Below are 15,646 nucleotides of genomic sequence, written 5' to 3' on the forward strand. Positions count from 1 at the left end.
CCCACATTCTCCAGCTTTTTCCACAGCTGACAGTAGCTCTGCCTTCCCTTCTCTGTCCCACCTCCTCTCCTTCCCTGCCCGACCACCCAACCCTGCACCATGGAAGGGCTCTCTGGGGCTCCATGGGGTCCTAATGAAATTCCAAGGACTCTACTCAGGACCCACTCACCCTGTGTGGCTTCCTCATCGCTCTGGCCTCAGGCAAGAAGACCCTCCTCGCGCCTCTCCCCTATCTTTTGTGATAGAACCCTCAGGTCAACCACTGGCTTTCTTGGGTATCAAAACCTCAGAAAGCCAGCGCTCAGGAAGAACAGCGATCTCCCAGGTGCCGGTGCCGGGAACGGCAGACAGAAACAGACGCCAGGCAAGGGCCAGGTTTTAGCCAGCTTTTTCACTGCTGGGACTTAAGGGCCCAACCAGCACAACTGTAAAGGAGGAAAGGTTTACGTCGGGGCTCCCCGTGCAGAGGTCTTAGTCCATCGAAGGCCGGCTCCACTCCTCGGGGCTCAGGGGGAGGCAGGACATCACGGCGGAAGAGTGTGGCAGAGGGAAGGGCCCACAGGGTGATCAAGAAGCAGAGAACCCAGGCTCCACTCCCAGATACAAATATATACCCCAAAGCCACGTCCCCAGTGAAGGGCCTCCTGCAGCCACACCCACCTGCCGCCAGTCATTAAACCCACCAGGGATCGATTCACTGATTAGGTGAAGCTAAAACCCCATTGTTTCTCCTGCAAACCCCTGGCACTGTCTCCACGTGAGCTTTTGGGGGGATGCACCCAGGCCATAACAGGCCAAGGGGTAGATCTCTGTCACAAGCACCATGGAGACCCCGGATCATTTTTAGGGGAGAATGGACGCCCCCCACTGAATCACACATGAGAACAGATCCCAGATTCAAGGATGGAAGTTTTTGTTTTTGATGATAATAATTGAAATTAAAATAGAAAATTGGGGGGGGGGCAGTGGAAATTTGTCTTATGGATAAAAAGAGGCTTTTAAGCATGAATTATGGGAGGGGCGTGAGAACAACCACCTTGGAGCACCCCAGAGCTCTGAGCCAGAAGGTTGGAAATTGGCCCAGGATAAGCACCTTCTCTAGGAAAGCCAGACAGACCAAGCTCTCAGAAGCCACTGAGCTGCTAAAAGATAGGAGGATGGAAACAGAAACCCAAAGGCTGCCTGACCTGCTTTACCAGGCACGACCCGAGGCAATCACAGAGGGGGCACACCTGGGCTCCCCCCCAGGGGAGCGTGGAGGACTGACCCCCGCAGTACTGGGGGCAGCTAGGGGGCGCGCACCTGGGCTCCATCCCCCAGGGGAACCATGGAGAACTGCCCCGCAGAAGTGGGGGCCGCTAGGGGGCGCACACCTGGGCTCCCCCCCAGGGGAGCATGGAGGACTGACCCCGCAGTACTGGGGGCCGCTAGGGGACGCACACCTGGGCTCCATCCCCCAGGGGAGCCATGGAGAACTGCCCCGCAGAAGTGGGGGCCGCTAGGGGGCCCGCCCGGGTGCGGCCCTGGGAAGGCTGCTGACAATCCACCTGGAGAAGCCTCTGCTTGCGGAAGGCCACTTCTGGAAAACAGAGAAGTAAACCCTAGAAAAAGTTCCAGTCTGGGGCTGGGGATGTGGCTCAAGCGGTAGCGCGCTCGCCTCGCATGCGTGCGGCCTGGGTTCGATCCTCAGCACCACATACCAACAAAGATGTTGTGTCCGCCGAGAACCAAAAAATAAATATTAAAAATTCTCTCTCTCTCCCCTCTCTCTCCTCTCTCACTCTCTCTTAAAAAAAAAAAAAAAAAAAAAAAAAGTTCCAGTCTGGGATGTGCCCACTTCCCCCACCAGGACTGGAAACGCCCGAGTGCCCAGCATCAGAGGACAAGGAAATGACCACACAGGAGATGCCCTGACTACCCGCAGGGAGCAAGCGCCCCACACACTGCCATCAGGAGTCACGGAGACAGGAGATGGACATTTTGCTCTTTGCACTTTTTGTTCCCCCAAATATCTATCATGAGCCCTTTGAATTCTATAATCCAATAAGAGATAAATACTTTTTATAAACCAAATCCACATTCTTCCACTCCTACCCTTTTCCCAACACAAGGAACACGGGAACATTCAGGGTCCAACACATGGGTGGCAAAGGATGGCCACTGGCAAAACCTGGCCCACTACTTGTTTATGTAAATAAAGTTTTATTGAAACTGCACCCATATGCTTCGCCCACCAGTGGCTGCCTGCCTGCTTTACGGACAGAGTCCAGCCCGGCAGCCCCTTGTATCCAAGGTTTCACTTCCCACAGTTCCAGTTGCCCACAGTCAACTGTGGTCTGAAAATATTAAATGGAAAATTCCAGAAATAAAGAAATCATGGGTTTTAAACTGCGCACCATTCTGAGTAGCATGAGGAAACTCTCAAGCATCCTGCTCTGTCCTTCCCATGATGAGAGTCAACCTTTTGTCCAGTGTGTCCAAGCTGTAGAGACCACCCATCTGTGAGTCACCCACTGCCAGACGGCCTGTCGACGTCCCATGGTGCTTCTGTTCAGGTGACCCTAATTAATTATTTACCTAATTAAGGCCCCAAAGTGCTAGGGAATTGATGGTGGCAATCTACTGCAGTGTATCCTTCTAAGGGTTCTGTTTTGTGAGTAGTTATCGTTGGGACTCTGACTGCTCGTATTTTATAACTAAACCTTATCCTAGGAATCTTAGTGGAGGAAGCAGCGTGGTGACTACAGGTTGGGTGCCATCTGCTGCCTCGGGCGTCCACCAGGGGTCTGGCATCGGGTCCCCTGGGGATTAGCGGGGACGACCGTGTGACCTGCAGAGTCTGGAGTGTTTGTCACCTGAGACTTTACAGAAACAGCATGCCAGCCCTGCCAGTGAGTGCTGTCCCCAGGCTCTGCCCTTGGGCGGGCTGGAGAAGGCCCTGCCTGGTACCCCTGGCTGTACCCCCTGGCGGTACCCCCGGCAGTGCCCCCAGCGGTGACCCCAACATACCTTTCTGGCAATGGCTGTGCGTCCAGCACCGCTCGACAAACTGCCCATTGATGACGGTAGCAGGGCAGTTGGTCTTGCCCTTGGCGGTGCCCGGGCAGATATCTCCACACTCCTCGTTGTCGTCTTTGTTCAGCACAATGTAGTTGTCCTCCACGGAGTCGAGGATCCGGGACCAGTCGATGGTGGCCAGGTAGCAGAGCTCGTTGTTCTTCTCGATGCGCACGGAGCCCCGGGTGATGTTCATGAGGCTGTAGAGCCCCAGCTCCTTCAGGTGGACCATCTCGAAGATGACCAGGGCGTAGTTGAAGAAGAGGCGGGAGCCGCGGATGACCGTGAGGTTGGGGAACAGGTCCTTGAGGCTCTCCAGCCCATAGACGCGGAAGAGCAGCAGGTAGTCGGTGATGATGATGAGCTTGGGGAAGCTGAGGTCCCGGAAGTCCTCAGGCCTGGTTTTGAACATCAGCAGGATCTGCAGGTGTCCCTCGATGACCGAGCAGTTCTCCAGTTCATGCAGCCTGGTGAGGTTGTTCCGGATGTCCATGCCGGGACACACTGGAAGGAAACAGAGCAAGATGGTGAGAGATGCACCGACAGGCGGGGATCGCAGGCCGTGCCCACATCTTGGCAAACAGGAGCAACACGGGGTCCTCAGATATGCCCGGCGGTGACAGTCATCAGCCCTCCATGCTCCTGTTTCCCAGGGTGGGGAGAACTCGCCGGATCACCTGGTGATGGTACTTTCGGTGCTTTGAGGAAACCCACGCTGCTTCCCACAGTGACTCTACCAATTTACATTCCCGAGGACGGCATGGGAGTTCCCCTTTCTTCGTGTTCTTAACAGCATTTGCTCCCTCTTGTCATTTTGATGACAGCCACCCATGTCCATCAACAGACGAACGGGTAAAAGAGATGTGGTGTACACACATAATGGAATACTATCGGCCACAAAAAACGGCTGAATTCCTATCATTTGTGACAACATGATGCACCTGGAGGACACTGTGTTAACGGAAACAAGCCAGGCACAGAAAGACCGTTACCATAAAACCTCACTGACGTGCAGGGGCTAAAAAACTGTCCTCACAGAAGCAAAGAACAGAACAGTGGTTGCCAGAGGCTGGGGAGGGGGAGCAGCAGGGAGGTAGGGAGAGGCTGGTCAATGGACACAGAGTTGGGAGAAAGGAGTCCCGGTGGCCTGTGGCACAGCAGCGTCCAGCACGAACAGTAACGGACTGTGTTCCAGAACAGCAGGGAGGTCACAGAAATGAGAACCGTAGGGAGCGACAGAAATGCTGGCGACCTGTGGGGTCACTGCATATAGCGGGCGCATCGAATCACCCACTGTCCTCAGGAACACGCGCAGCTACTCTGTGTCCACTGAAATAATTTGTTAAAAAAAATACATTTAAAGGTGAAGGATTGAAAAGCGCCAGCCTCATGGGCACCTGACTTGGGTCCTGCGCTCCAAACTCTGCCTCGACCCTGGACGAGAGGCTCCGCTGACCAGTGCCCGGGCTGGAACCACAGCCTTCAAAAGGCAGAGAAGCAGCGCCTCTGGCAGCCCTGCCAGGAGTCCCACCCCGTGGCCTGGCCACAGTGAAGACAACAGGCCCACAGGACTGTACCCGGGCAGCTGCCGGAGGGTGGGGCGGCCGGCAGGTGCAGCAGGAAGTGGCCTGCGGGACAGGGGTGCCCACCTGGAATGGGCGGGGAGGCGGTGTGTGTGCTCTGTCAGGATTCCCACAGCCCAGCTTGACTCTGCCTCCCGGCGGCCTCCTGGCCAGCAGTCAAGACCTGATCACCTTTCACCTGGGTGTGGCCAACCTCCCCAGGGAACCCGGGCACCCTGCGAGCTCACTCTGCTGAAGGAGGCGGCTCCCACGCCCGCCATGGCTCCCCCACGACCTTGCACTTCCCTCCCCGGGCCACACCAAGCCGCCCACGGCTCTCACACAACCCCAAGATCTCCTCCGTGCGTGACAGGACGACCCAGGAAGAGATCAGGCAGGGCCTGGCACGGAGTAGGTGCTCAGTTCCTGTCACTGTGTCGTGGTGGTGTACCCCCCAAGACAGGCAACTGCCATCTCTCCACCCATCTCTCTTCTGTCCAGGCCCTGAACTCTGTTTCTAAATCCAGCCGTCAACGTCAAGAGTCAGTCAGATGCGCCTCCCCCAGGCGGGCTTCCCTGATTTCCTTTCCTCTGAATGCCTACTTGGGTCTCTCCCTTCTCCTTGGGTCCCTTCCATGTAAGTTGGCATCTGTCACACACAAGCTCTACAGGCAGCACCTCGCTGCCCAGGCATGACACACCCAGGGCACGCTCACAACACGGCCCCCACACTTGGGCTGCACGGCTCGGCTCCTGCTTTACTCCAAGACGCTGAGCCAAACGGACTGTTCCAAAGAAAAGTGGCAAATCCTCTTACAAATCCACCCTGAGAACAGCCCACGATAGAAGGCAAGTTCAAAAGGCACTGCAAACGCCAACAAGGGGGAAAAAGAAAGCCGTGTTCTTGGATCGAGCTCCGGAGGAGACAGACCAAGTGCAAATAAGGGGAAACCCACCCTCAGGCCCTGGGCCCTGGGGAGAAAGCCGCGGCACCCAGTGACTGGGACTCCCTGCTCCAGCTCTGACCCCAGCAGGTCGCGGAGGCCAAGGCTGGGAGGACACCAGGGGCCAGTGCCAGCCCCACAGGGCCATGCCCCCCAGGTAGGCCTGAGGCTCCCGGCCACAGTCACATCAACAGCGTCACAGACAGAGGTACTGACAGGCATCGAGCCCAAGGAGCCCCATCCCCACCCTGCCCCAGCTCCAAGCTGCAAAGCCAAGGCACGCAGCCCAGCAGAGGCAGGCAGAACGGCCAGACTTAGCAATTCAACCTGAATTTCACGTAAGACGTGGATTTTTAGAATAAGTATGTCCCAGGCGATGTTTGGGATATACACGACCCTCATAAATCACCGTTGTTCATTTGACGGTCACCTGTAACTGGGTGTCCCGTATTCTCTCTGACGCCCCAGTCCACACCTCTGAATCCGAACGTCACACGCTGTATTCCACTAACTGGGGATGCAAAGAGCATTTGTCCCCACCCGATCAGGAAGAACCCAAGTCACCCCCAAATGCACATTCAAAAATTAACCGGCCGCGAGGCTTCAGGACTATGGAAAGCAGCCACGTGAGCCGCCACCTTGTCACCCGGAGGGAAAGACAGGCGATGCCCAGGGCTCGGCGGATGCAGGGAAGTTGAACCCCACATGACTAGTGGGGGTGGCGGATGGTGCAGCAGCTTTGGGGGACGGGATGGCCGCTCCCAGAACGTGAAACAGACCGGGGACAGAAGGTCAGGTCAGCGGTTGCAGCCCTAGGGACGGAAACACGAGTCCACACAGGAACTCGAAGGCAAAGTCCCTCAGGAATAAGCGAATCAACAGTTGTGGTCTGTCCACGCAGGAAGGCCACTCGGCCAGAAAAAGGAATGATGTTCTGGCACATGTCACCACAGGCAACCTGGAAACACGCCAAGAACCAGACACGGAAGGACACAAGGGTCTGATTCCGCCTGTGCGGGGTGGCCAGGGCAGGACCCGCTGAGGCCACGCAGGCGGGGCTGTGGGCCGTGGGGAATCCGAGCTGGAGGGCGCGGGGGGTGCTCTGGGGGACCGCCGAGGGCACCCTGGACACCACAGATGGCTTTCCCCGGGGGGCTGCGGGGTGAGTTCTAGGCTGACATTGTCATCAACAAAGACTGAGTGGCTGTCACTGCAGAGGACAGTAAAGAATTTCTGCGCTGTTTTAACCTTCCCTGAATCTAGCCCTTAGCTCATTAGAGCCTTCTGCGCCCTGATTAGCAAAGACAAGAGGGCCATTGACTGTTGGGAAAGAAAAATCCCAGAGGAGGCCAGACGCAGGTGGAGGGGTCTCTGCGGCCTCCTCGGGCCTCTGGGCGGGCACCAAACCCTGCCCCTGGTTCCGAACAGGAGCACGGGATTGGGGCCTCGCTGTGTGTGGGTCCAGAGCAGGAGGCCGGAGGCCCCAGGTGGCAGTTAAATGATCATGACGTCGGGGACCTGGGCTCAGCTCTGAGGACTGGTTCTCACACTGAAGCCCCAGCGGAGGCGCCTGCTCCACGCAGGAGCGTGAGGCCAGCCGAGTGGCACAGGCAGCTTAGGACGGCAAGCCCCTTTCCAAGACCCGTCAGCAAAAGCAGCAGCTGTGCCCAAAACGGCCAAGCTAGTTTCGCCAGCTCCGTTCCTTCTAGAACACGCCCCAGGAAGAAGCCGGTGAATGTGACAGAAATGGGGGACCAACGCAGTCATTCTCATGACATAAAAACCTGGAGAAAATCTGTGGGACAGAATCGTCCTTGTCCCTTCCTTCACAGTCAACGTCCCTGAGCACTTGGACCACTCCAGACGTTGCTGAGCCCAAAGTACTGTCACCCCTCTGTGTTCATGAGGAGGTGGTCCCAGGACTCCCTGGGGACACCAGGATCCATGGACGCTCGAGGACCTTACGTGATGAGCTCAAGACCCACGTACATCCTCCCGTGGACTTTAAACCGACTCTGAATGACCCAATACCCAACAGAACGCAAATGTCACGTCAAAGGTCGTCACGCTGTATTGTTGAAGGAACCGTGACAAGGATGAAAGTCCACCTGGTTTCCATAAAGACACGTTTTGCGTTTTTTGTTTTTCTAATATTTCCAGTCCGTGGCTGGCTGAATCCGCGGACGTGGAACCCAAGGGTACAGTTGCAGGATACAGGACCCAGGCAGTCCCTAAGGGTAAAGCCCGGCAATTACTAAGTGACCACCCAAATCCACCTAAAATGGAACCAAGCCAGGGATGGCACCTGTAGTCCAGCCACTGGGGAGGCTGAGGCAGGAGGATGGCTTGAGCCCAGGAGTCAAGGACCAGCCTGGGCAACCCAGCGAGACCTCGTCTCTTAAATACACACACAACCAAGAAGGAAACCATCAGGGGCAGCTTCAGGGGCCAGAGGAAATGAAGCAAGCCCCAGCCTCAGCCTGGGGCAATCAAGACAGGCTTCCTGGAGGTGGAGCCACCAGGAGCACACAGTCCAACAGGAATCACCCCTTGGTGGGGCTGGGGCTCAGTGGTAAGGTGCTTGCCTGGCACGAGCGAGGCCCTAGGTTCGATCCTCAGCACCACATAAAAATAAATAAATAAAATAAAGGCATTGTGTCCATCTACAACTAAAAAAATATATACTTTTTTAGAAAAAGAATCATTCATACCTGCCTATTTCATCTTAAAGTCAAGGACAATGATAAGCTATAGGTTTTCCACGTGGATGGCCAGGGAGGTGCAAACCACATGTGAAATTCTCTTTATGAAGTCAGACATTGGCCTGGGATGTAGCTCAGTAGTAAAGCCCTTGCCCAGCATTGGGGAAGGCCCTGGATTCAATCCCCGGCACCACGAAAAGAACAAAAGGAAAAGAAAAAAAATATACAAGAAGAAATGGTGTGGCTTCCGTTTAACCTAATTTATCCGAACACATAATCCACACTACATCGAGATCACTGAGCTCGGCCACGGGACGGTTCCACTCGAGGCCTTGGAGACGCAGCGTGTTTCACCTCGCAGGCTCCGTCTGTTGGAATCGTTCACAGAGGGCATCACCGAAGACGTAGACTTTTATGAAATTATAGATTCATACACCCAAGTCCTTCCAAGCCCACTCGGGAGTTTCCTAGTTAAAATCAAGCACTGATTTTTTTTTTTATATTTACATGAATTAAAGTTACTTAAAAGTTGAAGCTGACATTTAAATTCATTAAAACTACAACTTCAGTCTCACCGACCGCCCACAGCTCCAGGGCTCAGGAGCTGAGTGGCCGCCACGTTGCACAGATCCACCAAAGCAGAATGTCCTAGTGGACGGTGTGGACAGGGCTGCTCCGGAATTTCCAGGAACCTGAGAATTTTCCAGGAGAAATGGCTGCATGAGAGCCACCCGGGAAGGTGTCTCATCTTCCCCGATTTCTCTCTCCACCAAGAAAGCAACTAAGGGGACGTGCTGGTGGGGGCACAGGGGAGGACGCGTCCATGCTAACCGATAGCCTTTATGCCTCTGCCTCCCGCCACGAGCGTCCTGGCTCCTGGGTCGCAGCATTCTTCACGTGCTCCCTGGTGACCTGTTCTGGGGCCACACGTTCCTTTCTGAATTCTTTCCAGTCTTAAAACGGCTTGCTCCTAAATCCGGGGGGGGGGGGGTCCTGCCCCAACAAGCCTTGGGCTCAGGTGCCGGGTCACCAGCCACACCAGTCCCAGGGGACACTGGAAACCCTATAGATGCGGCTTCTTGTCCCACCCCGGCCTCGTGCCAGCGGCGTGAGGCTGAGCTACGCCCTCTACCTCTCTGTGTGCCTCGGTTTCCTCGTCAGTAAGCAGCAGCCATACGTGACAAAATCCTTGCAGGGTGGACGAGAACTGGGACCTGGCCGCGTGTTCTCCAGCCTGAACCATGCAGCCAATTCCCAGTGTCTTCAGAATCCTGATCCCAGACACACGGGAGTCAGAGACCCTTAAGATTTTCTACACACTCTTAAAATCGGCTTCTGCAAAGGAGAGGTGTCAAGCTGAAGAGACAGCCACCGACAGAAACCAGATTCTAGTGCAGGCCCTGCAGCCGGCCAGAGAGCCCTGTGGAAACCATTTCCGTATTCATTCAACAAACACTGGCTGGACGTCCCAGTGTACTGGGCATCGCACTGGACAGGGGGGCCTGGAAGGAAATAAGGCTTCAGCTAAACAGGAGTGGAGGGGGGCAAAGCCCAGGAAACTGATGCGCTGCCGTCAGAGTTAAACCCCGTGAAACCCAGAGTCAGCACAACCGTGAACTGCGCAGACTCGACGCCCGAGAGCCCTGTGAGAATCAGACTTGCCTTTTGGCAGCTGTGTGACGTGGGGTGAGTGATCTAACCTTTCTGGGCATCCCCTTTCCTGGAACTGGCAAGTGGGACAGCAGGTGCAGGGAGATGACAGGGAAGAGAGCTATGGAAATATCAAGGCAAATGTCACAGGGAAGCCCGCCGTGGGCCCTCAGAGACCTATGCACCTGAGTGGGGCTGGAGGGGAGCGTGAGGCCATGGGACCGGTGGCAGGAACCTGATAAATGCAGATTCTTCTGGATCCCTCGGGTGGGTTCCGAGGAGCAATCTGAGTAGTTCGACCCAGCACTGACTGTAACACCAAAACCCAGAAGCGATGTAGCTGTCCATCACCAGGGGCTTGGTCAGTTCAACTGAGGTCCATCCATCTAATGCAGTGGTTCTCCAACAGGGGCCCCTGGGCCAGCAGCATCACCCAGGAGCCATTAGAAAAGCCAGTGCTCCTGTACTCTCCTCCCCCACCCTGACCTCACGGACTGGAAACTCGGGAAGAAGGGCCCAGGAATCTGCAGGTGATCTCGACACATGTTTAGGTCTCGGCTGCGATGATATAATGCAGGGGTTGACCAACTTCTCCTAAGAGGAGTCAGAGAATGTTTCCACTTTTATGGGTGACAGAGACGATCTCAGTCACAGCTACCGAATTCTCCCTTTATAGCCACCACGAACAAGATGTAAACAAATGACCAAGGCTGTGCTCCAATAAAACTGTATTTAGAGGCATCACAGGCTGGGGTGCAGCCCGCTGGCAGAACCCTTGCCGGGTGAGACTCTGGGTTCCACTCCCAGCACCCTCCAAGGAGGATAGAGGGACTGCAATTCAAATTACATAGTTCTCATGGGTTATGAAATAGAAATTTGAGTCTTTGCTCAACCATTTAAAAATGGTTTTGAACAGGCTCGGGCCCACGGGCCACAGGCATGATGGGCTGCCCTAGGAAGAGACCAGGAGCCCGGCTCAGTGGTGGTGCCTGTCATCCCAGCTACTTGGGAGGCTGAGGCAGGAGAATGGCAAGTTCAAGGCCAGCCTCAGCAACTTAGTGAGGCCCTGCCTCAAAAGAAACCAGGAAGCTGCCCCATGGTTGATATGGAAAGATCCCAGGATGTGTCGTTAAGAGCAAAGCACAGCAGGTGACAGGTTGGGTGACACGGTATCACTTCTGTGAAAAGGCAAAGAGATGTACTGGCTCCTACACACAAACACTGCTCTCTAGACAAGTACGCACGGGTGCACACATCAAAAAAAAAAAAAAAAAAAAAAATGTGACTCTGGTTATCTCCAGGGACAGGAAAGGAGCAGCCAGTGACAAGGAGGGAGGAAGACTGCTAGCCCAGTGGCCTTCTAGCTGTGCAGTGTGGTCCTGGGACTGTCCCGGGTGGCTGAGGGCAGAAAGTGAGCAGGAGCATGGCTGTGGGCACGTGTGGAGGGCACCCGAGGCCCCGGGTTCCTCCCCAGCACCTTGGAAAAGGCACAATGCTTTCTCCATGGAGGTTGGGGACCAAGGACTGGGGCTGGTGGTGGGAGGGGCCGGCGATGGGAGGGGCCGGGGTAGGAGGGGCCTGATGTGGGAGGGGCCTGATGTGGGAGGGGCTGGAGGACCTTCTGGCCAAGCGCAGGCAGGTGAGGATGCTGGTGAGACAAGGAGTAGCCCCAGAGGGACTTGGGCAGAGAGACTTCACAAGAAACCCAACTCTGCGGACACCTTGTCCTGGGACCTCCAGCCTCCAGAACTGTGAGAAGATAAAGTGCTATTCTTGAAGCCACCCAGTCTGGGGCACTTTGTGATGGGAACTTAAGCTCAAATCCCAGCTCTGCCTCACCTTTGCTGTGTGACCCTAAGCAAAACATGTCCATCTCTGAGCCTCCATTTTTTCCTCTTCTGTAAAGTCTGGATGGCTCGTGAGCCCAAATGAAGGGATGATATATGAACAGAGGGGACGGTCCCTCTGCCGACCTCCACGGGGGACAGGCAGGGGGTACCTGGGAAGAGAGGACAGCAGGATGCGAACAACAGGCAACCAGAAGACAGAAAAAGGAAACAGTCACTCTATGACCTACAGGTGAAAGAGGGCTGCGGTGGACCTTCAGCAGCCACATCCTCTTTCTGGAACCTTCTCACAGCAGCCTCACACTCAGAGGATGTACCAAGGGGAACCTTCCAACAAACCAAGCACCGGCAAGGAGGAAGCCGCAGTGGTGGGAGGCGTGGAAGAGGAAAGAAGCCCGGGGCCCAAGGCCAACAGCATTCCCAGAATTCCCTCTCCCTGGGGGATGGCAGACAATATCAGAAGGAAGGAGAGGAGACCCACAAAGTCCATGGATCCAGGCTCTACCAGGAAAGACGGGCCCTAAAAAGCAAATTCCACCATGTAACACCAGGAAGCCATATCCAGAAGCAGAGAGGCACACACCTGTGGTCCCAGTGGCTCAGAGGCCGAGGCAGGAGGACTGTGTGTTTGAGGCCAGCCTCAGCAACTAGGTGAGGCCCTAATCAACTTAGGGAGATCCTACTGCACAGTAAAACATAAAAAGGGCTGGGGATGTGGCTCAGTGGTTAAGCACCCCTGGGTTCAATTTGCAATACCAAAAAAGAAGTCAGGGCAGCCATAGTGGGACAGATGGACTCCCCTGGAAACTGCGTGGCACACAGGGAGGGCAGTAAATACCCTGAAGGACAGAGGTGTGCAACGCAAAACACCGCGTAGATCACTGAGAAGAATTTTTTGGAAAAAGAGAACCCAGAGGCTCAGAGAGGAATGTGGGTTATACAAAGTCACACAGCAAAGATGGAGCAGAGCTCGGACACAGGCTGCCTTCCACAGTCAGAGCATGATGCTCTTATCCACAGAGACTGTGTGCTGGGACCATCCCCCACAGGCGGACAATGGGGACTCAGACAAGTCAAGCCTACACGGGAGCAGAAGACCAGAGAGACAGCAAAGCCACCAGGGAGGAAAGAGACCTCCGGCCAGGGTCAGTGAAGAAGCAGAGGCAGAGAGGGGAGAAGCCCAGCTGGACCCAGGAAGTCCACGCAACAACGCAGGGCACCCAGAACAGGGACCGGTGGCCCCTGGAGCTAAGGAAGCCAACCCCAGGGGCTGGGGCAAGGGACGTAGCTGGCAGGAAGGGAAGGATCAGAGTAGGAAAGGAGATGTCCGTCGGACAGTGTCAGGGTCTGTAAACAAGTCGGGATGGCGCCTGGCATTTTGCCAGGGGGAGAGGTTTGGGAGGTGGCACCAGCGAGCCATTAAGTGTGGAGATTCCTTATTGGTTGACTGCTGTATCTAGTTTAGGTTAATTAAGATAAGCTGTGTGGAATGTATAAATATCCTTCCTGTCCTACAATAAACGGCTCCCACTCCTGCTGTATCAATCTACACAAGTTGTTCGTCACCCCCCGCCCCCGGCTATTTTGCTGCAGCCGGACTGCGGCAGGACAGCAGGGTGGCGACCCTGCGTCCAGGGAAACACAGAGGTCCAGGAAGAGAGGCCAGACCAGAGAGGCACTGCAGAGGTCCAAGACCAAAAGACCCTGGTAACCGACGGCACCGACGCAATGCCATCGGGTGAACCTAAAGAAACACTTGGGAACATCCCTCTGCTGGTCTTACGGAAGGATACAGTGGGTACGAGCTTGGGGACAGGGTGACACCAGAAGTCCCAGAAAAGCAGTCAGAGCAGTGGCTTCTCCACTCCCTTGTCCCTTCCTTTGGACCGTGACCTCGGCATGCTCTTGACCAACCCAGCAGCATTTGGAAAGCACCCGTTTTCCACGTTTCCACAAAGGACAGAAAAGAGGACGAGCCCGTACTGCCCTGCGCCAGGAGCTGCCCTGGACACCTGAGGATACTCCGTCAGCTTAAGGAATTAAAGGGGAAAGCCGGCTTTGAAATTAAAAGTTAATCATCACAAGTTCAACTGGAACTCCAACTGGAACTTCAGGCCAGTCTGCACTTGACCTCTCAGAAGAGCTCATCTTAAAGTCCCAAAAGCCATGTTGGCACTCCCTGGCGCCAGAGTTGGACTTTATTTCTTGATTTTTTAGGGTGCTGGAGATGGAACCCAGGGCCTCACCCACGCTGGGCAAGTGCTCTGACCACTGAGCGACACCCAAGTAGCTGGGGAGACAGATGCACCACCGCACCTGGCAGAGGCTGGGGATTCTGTGCCATCTTGTGAACTCTCTGAAAGGTGAGCAAGGATCTGCCCACCGACGGAAATACAGCAAAAAGGGCATGTGAGTTCCAGAGGATTCTAAATGGGAAACCACAAGCTCAAGTGCACAAATTTTAAACCACGTATGCAAAAACCACCTATGGCTGAGTCTCCTTGTTGGCGGTGGTTCTGTTCTATGCGCACCCCGGGCGGACTGGCGCACCCCGGGACACTGGATTGGCGAATACTGAGCCATTTTCCCAGGAAAAATACAAAGTATGATTTCCTCCAAGCTGCCTGCAAGGCTTTCATCAACAGATCACTATATAACCTTGCTTTGTGGGTTTTTTTCCTGTTGAAAGACACTTTATTTCACATATGTTGTTTCAAGAACATGGAGCTCACAGCCAGCAGAACTACCGCTAGCTCTTGTGCCTGAATGAAACATCTTTTTTTTTTTTGGGTACCAGGGACTGAACCCAGAGGCGCTTAACCACTGAGCCACATCCCCAACCCTTTTTAAATTTTATTTTGAGACAGGGTCTTGCTAAATTGCTTAGGACTTGGCTAAGTTGCTGAGGGTGGCTTTGAACTTGTGGTCCTCCTGCCTCAGCCTCCTGAGTGCTGAGATTACAGGCGTGTGCCATCACGCCCGGCTTGAAGGGAACTTCTTTAACAACAAATGCATTTCCTACTTGAGGTCCGCCGCCTCAGGGACAGACTTCGGCACTTCAGCACACTGTGGTCGAGGGTCATTTTAAATACCAGATCGTCAACAACAACAAAAAACACACACACACACAAAAAAAAAATGCCAAACCCAAGGCTCCAAAAAGAACAGCTGTTTGGTACCAGGGACTGAACCCAGGGGTGCTTAACCACTGAGCCACATCCCCAACCCTTTTTAAATTTTATTTTGAGACAGGGTCTTGTATAGACCCACAGCACGAGGGTTGAAGGAAGGCAGGAGAGGATCGCCTCCTTTGTCCTCAGCTTCAAAATTCTTAAATGACCACAAATGTGTCACGAGCATTGACTTGAGGGTTACAAAAAAGGTTTAGCAAGTAGACAACTTAACAGAGCCTGGGAGTACCGGGTCAAATTTTTATTTTTAAGAATCTATTAATTCAAATGTAAGATTTTTTTTTTTAAGTCTAGAGCAAATTATAGGATGGAGAACAGATGGGTGGTTGCAAGGGCTGGGTGGGTGGGGTCATGATAAAGGGTGGCATCAGGACACCTGAGAAGCAGAGAGGCTACTCTGCATCTCGACTGTAGGAGTGGCCACACACCTTCATAAATGTATAAAGGTATACACCAAAGTCAGTTTCCTGCATGATAATTTAAAAATAAATATTTTCAAAGGTTAAAAGGATACACACTAATCCCATTTACCTGCCAGGTCAGGAATGGGATGGTTTGGAGGACCAAGAGTTGAAGGGGGGCCTTAGTTTGACTCCCTATATGTCAGTGTGTGTGAGTGTGTGCATGTTATATTCACACACCTCTAGACATATAGGGAGATGTGCATTTCTAGTCGTTATCTGAGTTTAATAA

The 15,646-nt window shown here is 54.3% G+C and overlaps 1 protein-coding gene across 3 annotated transcripts in view; it reads right to left on the reverse strand.

Annotated features, from left to right (window-relative positions):
* INSR (insulin receptor) overlaps positions 1–15,646 on the reverse strand; it is a 124,280-nt gene that overhangs the window by 104,294 nt on the left and 4,340 nt on the right. For all 3 annotated transcript variants that reach the window (XM_081286201.1, XM_081286202.1, XM_081286203.1), the window contains exon 2: positions 3,010–3,561. In XM_081286201.1, coding sequence (XP_081142327.1) covers positions 3,010–3,561 — 552 coding nt within the window. The remainder of the gene's footprint in view (positions 1–3,009; positions 3,562–15,646) is intronic.

Source organism: Spermophilus citellus, assembly GCF_964194105.1.
Source record: "Spermophilus citellus genome assembly, chromosome: 3".
Classification (NCBI taxonomy): Eukaryota; Metazoa; Chordata; class Mammalia; order Rodentia; family Sciuridae; genus Spermophilus; species Spermophilus citellus.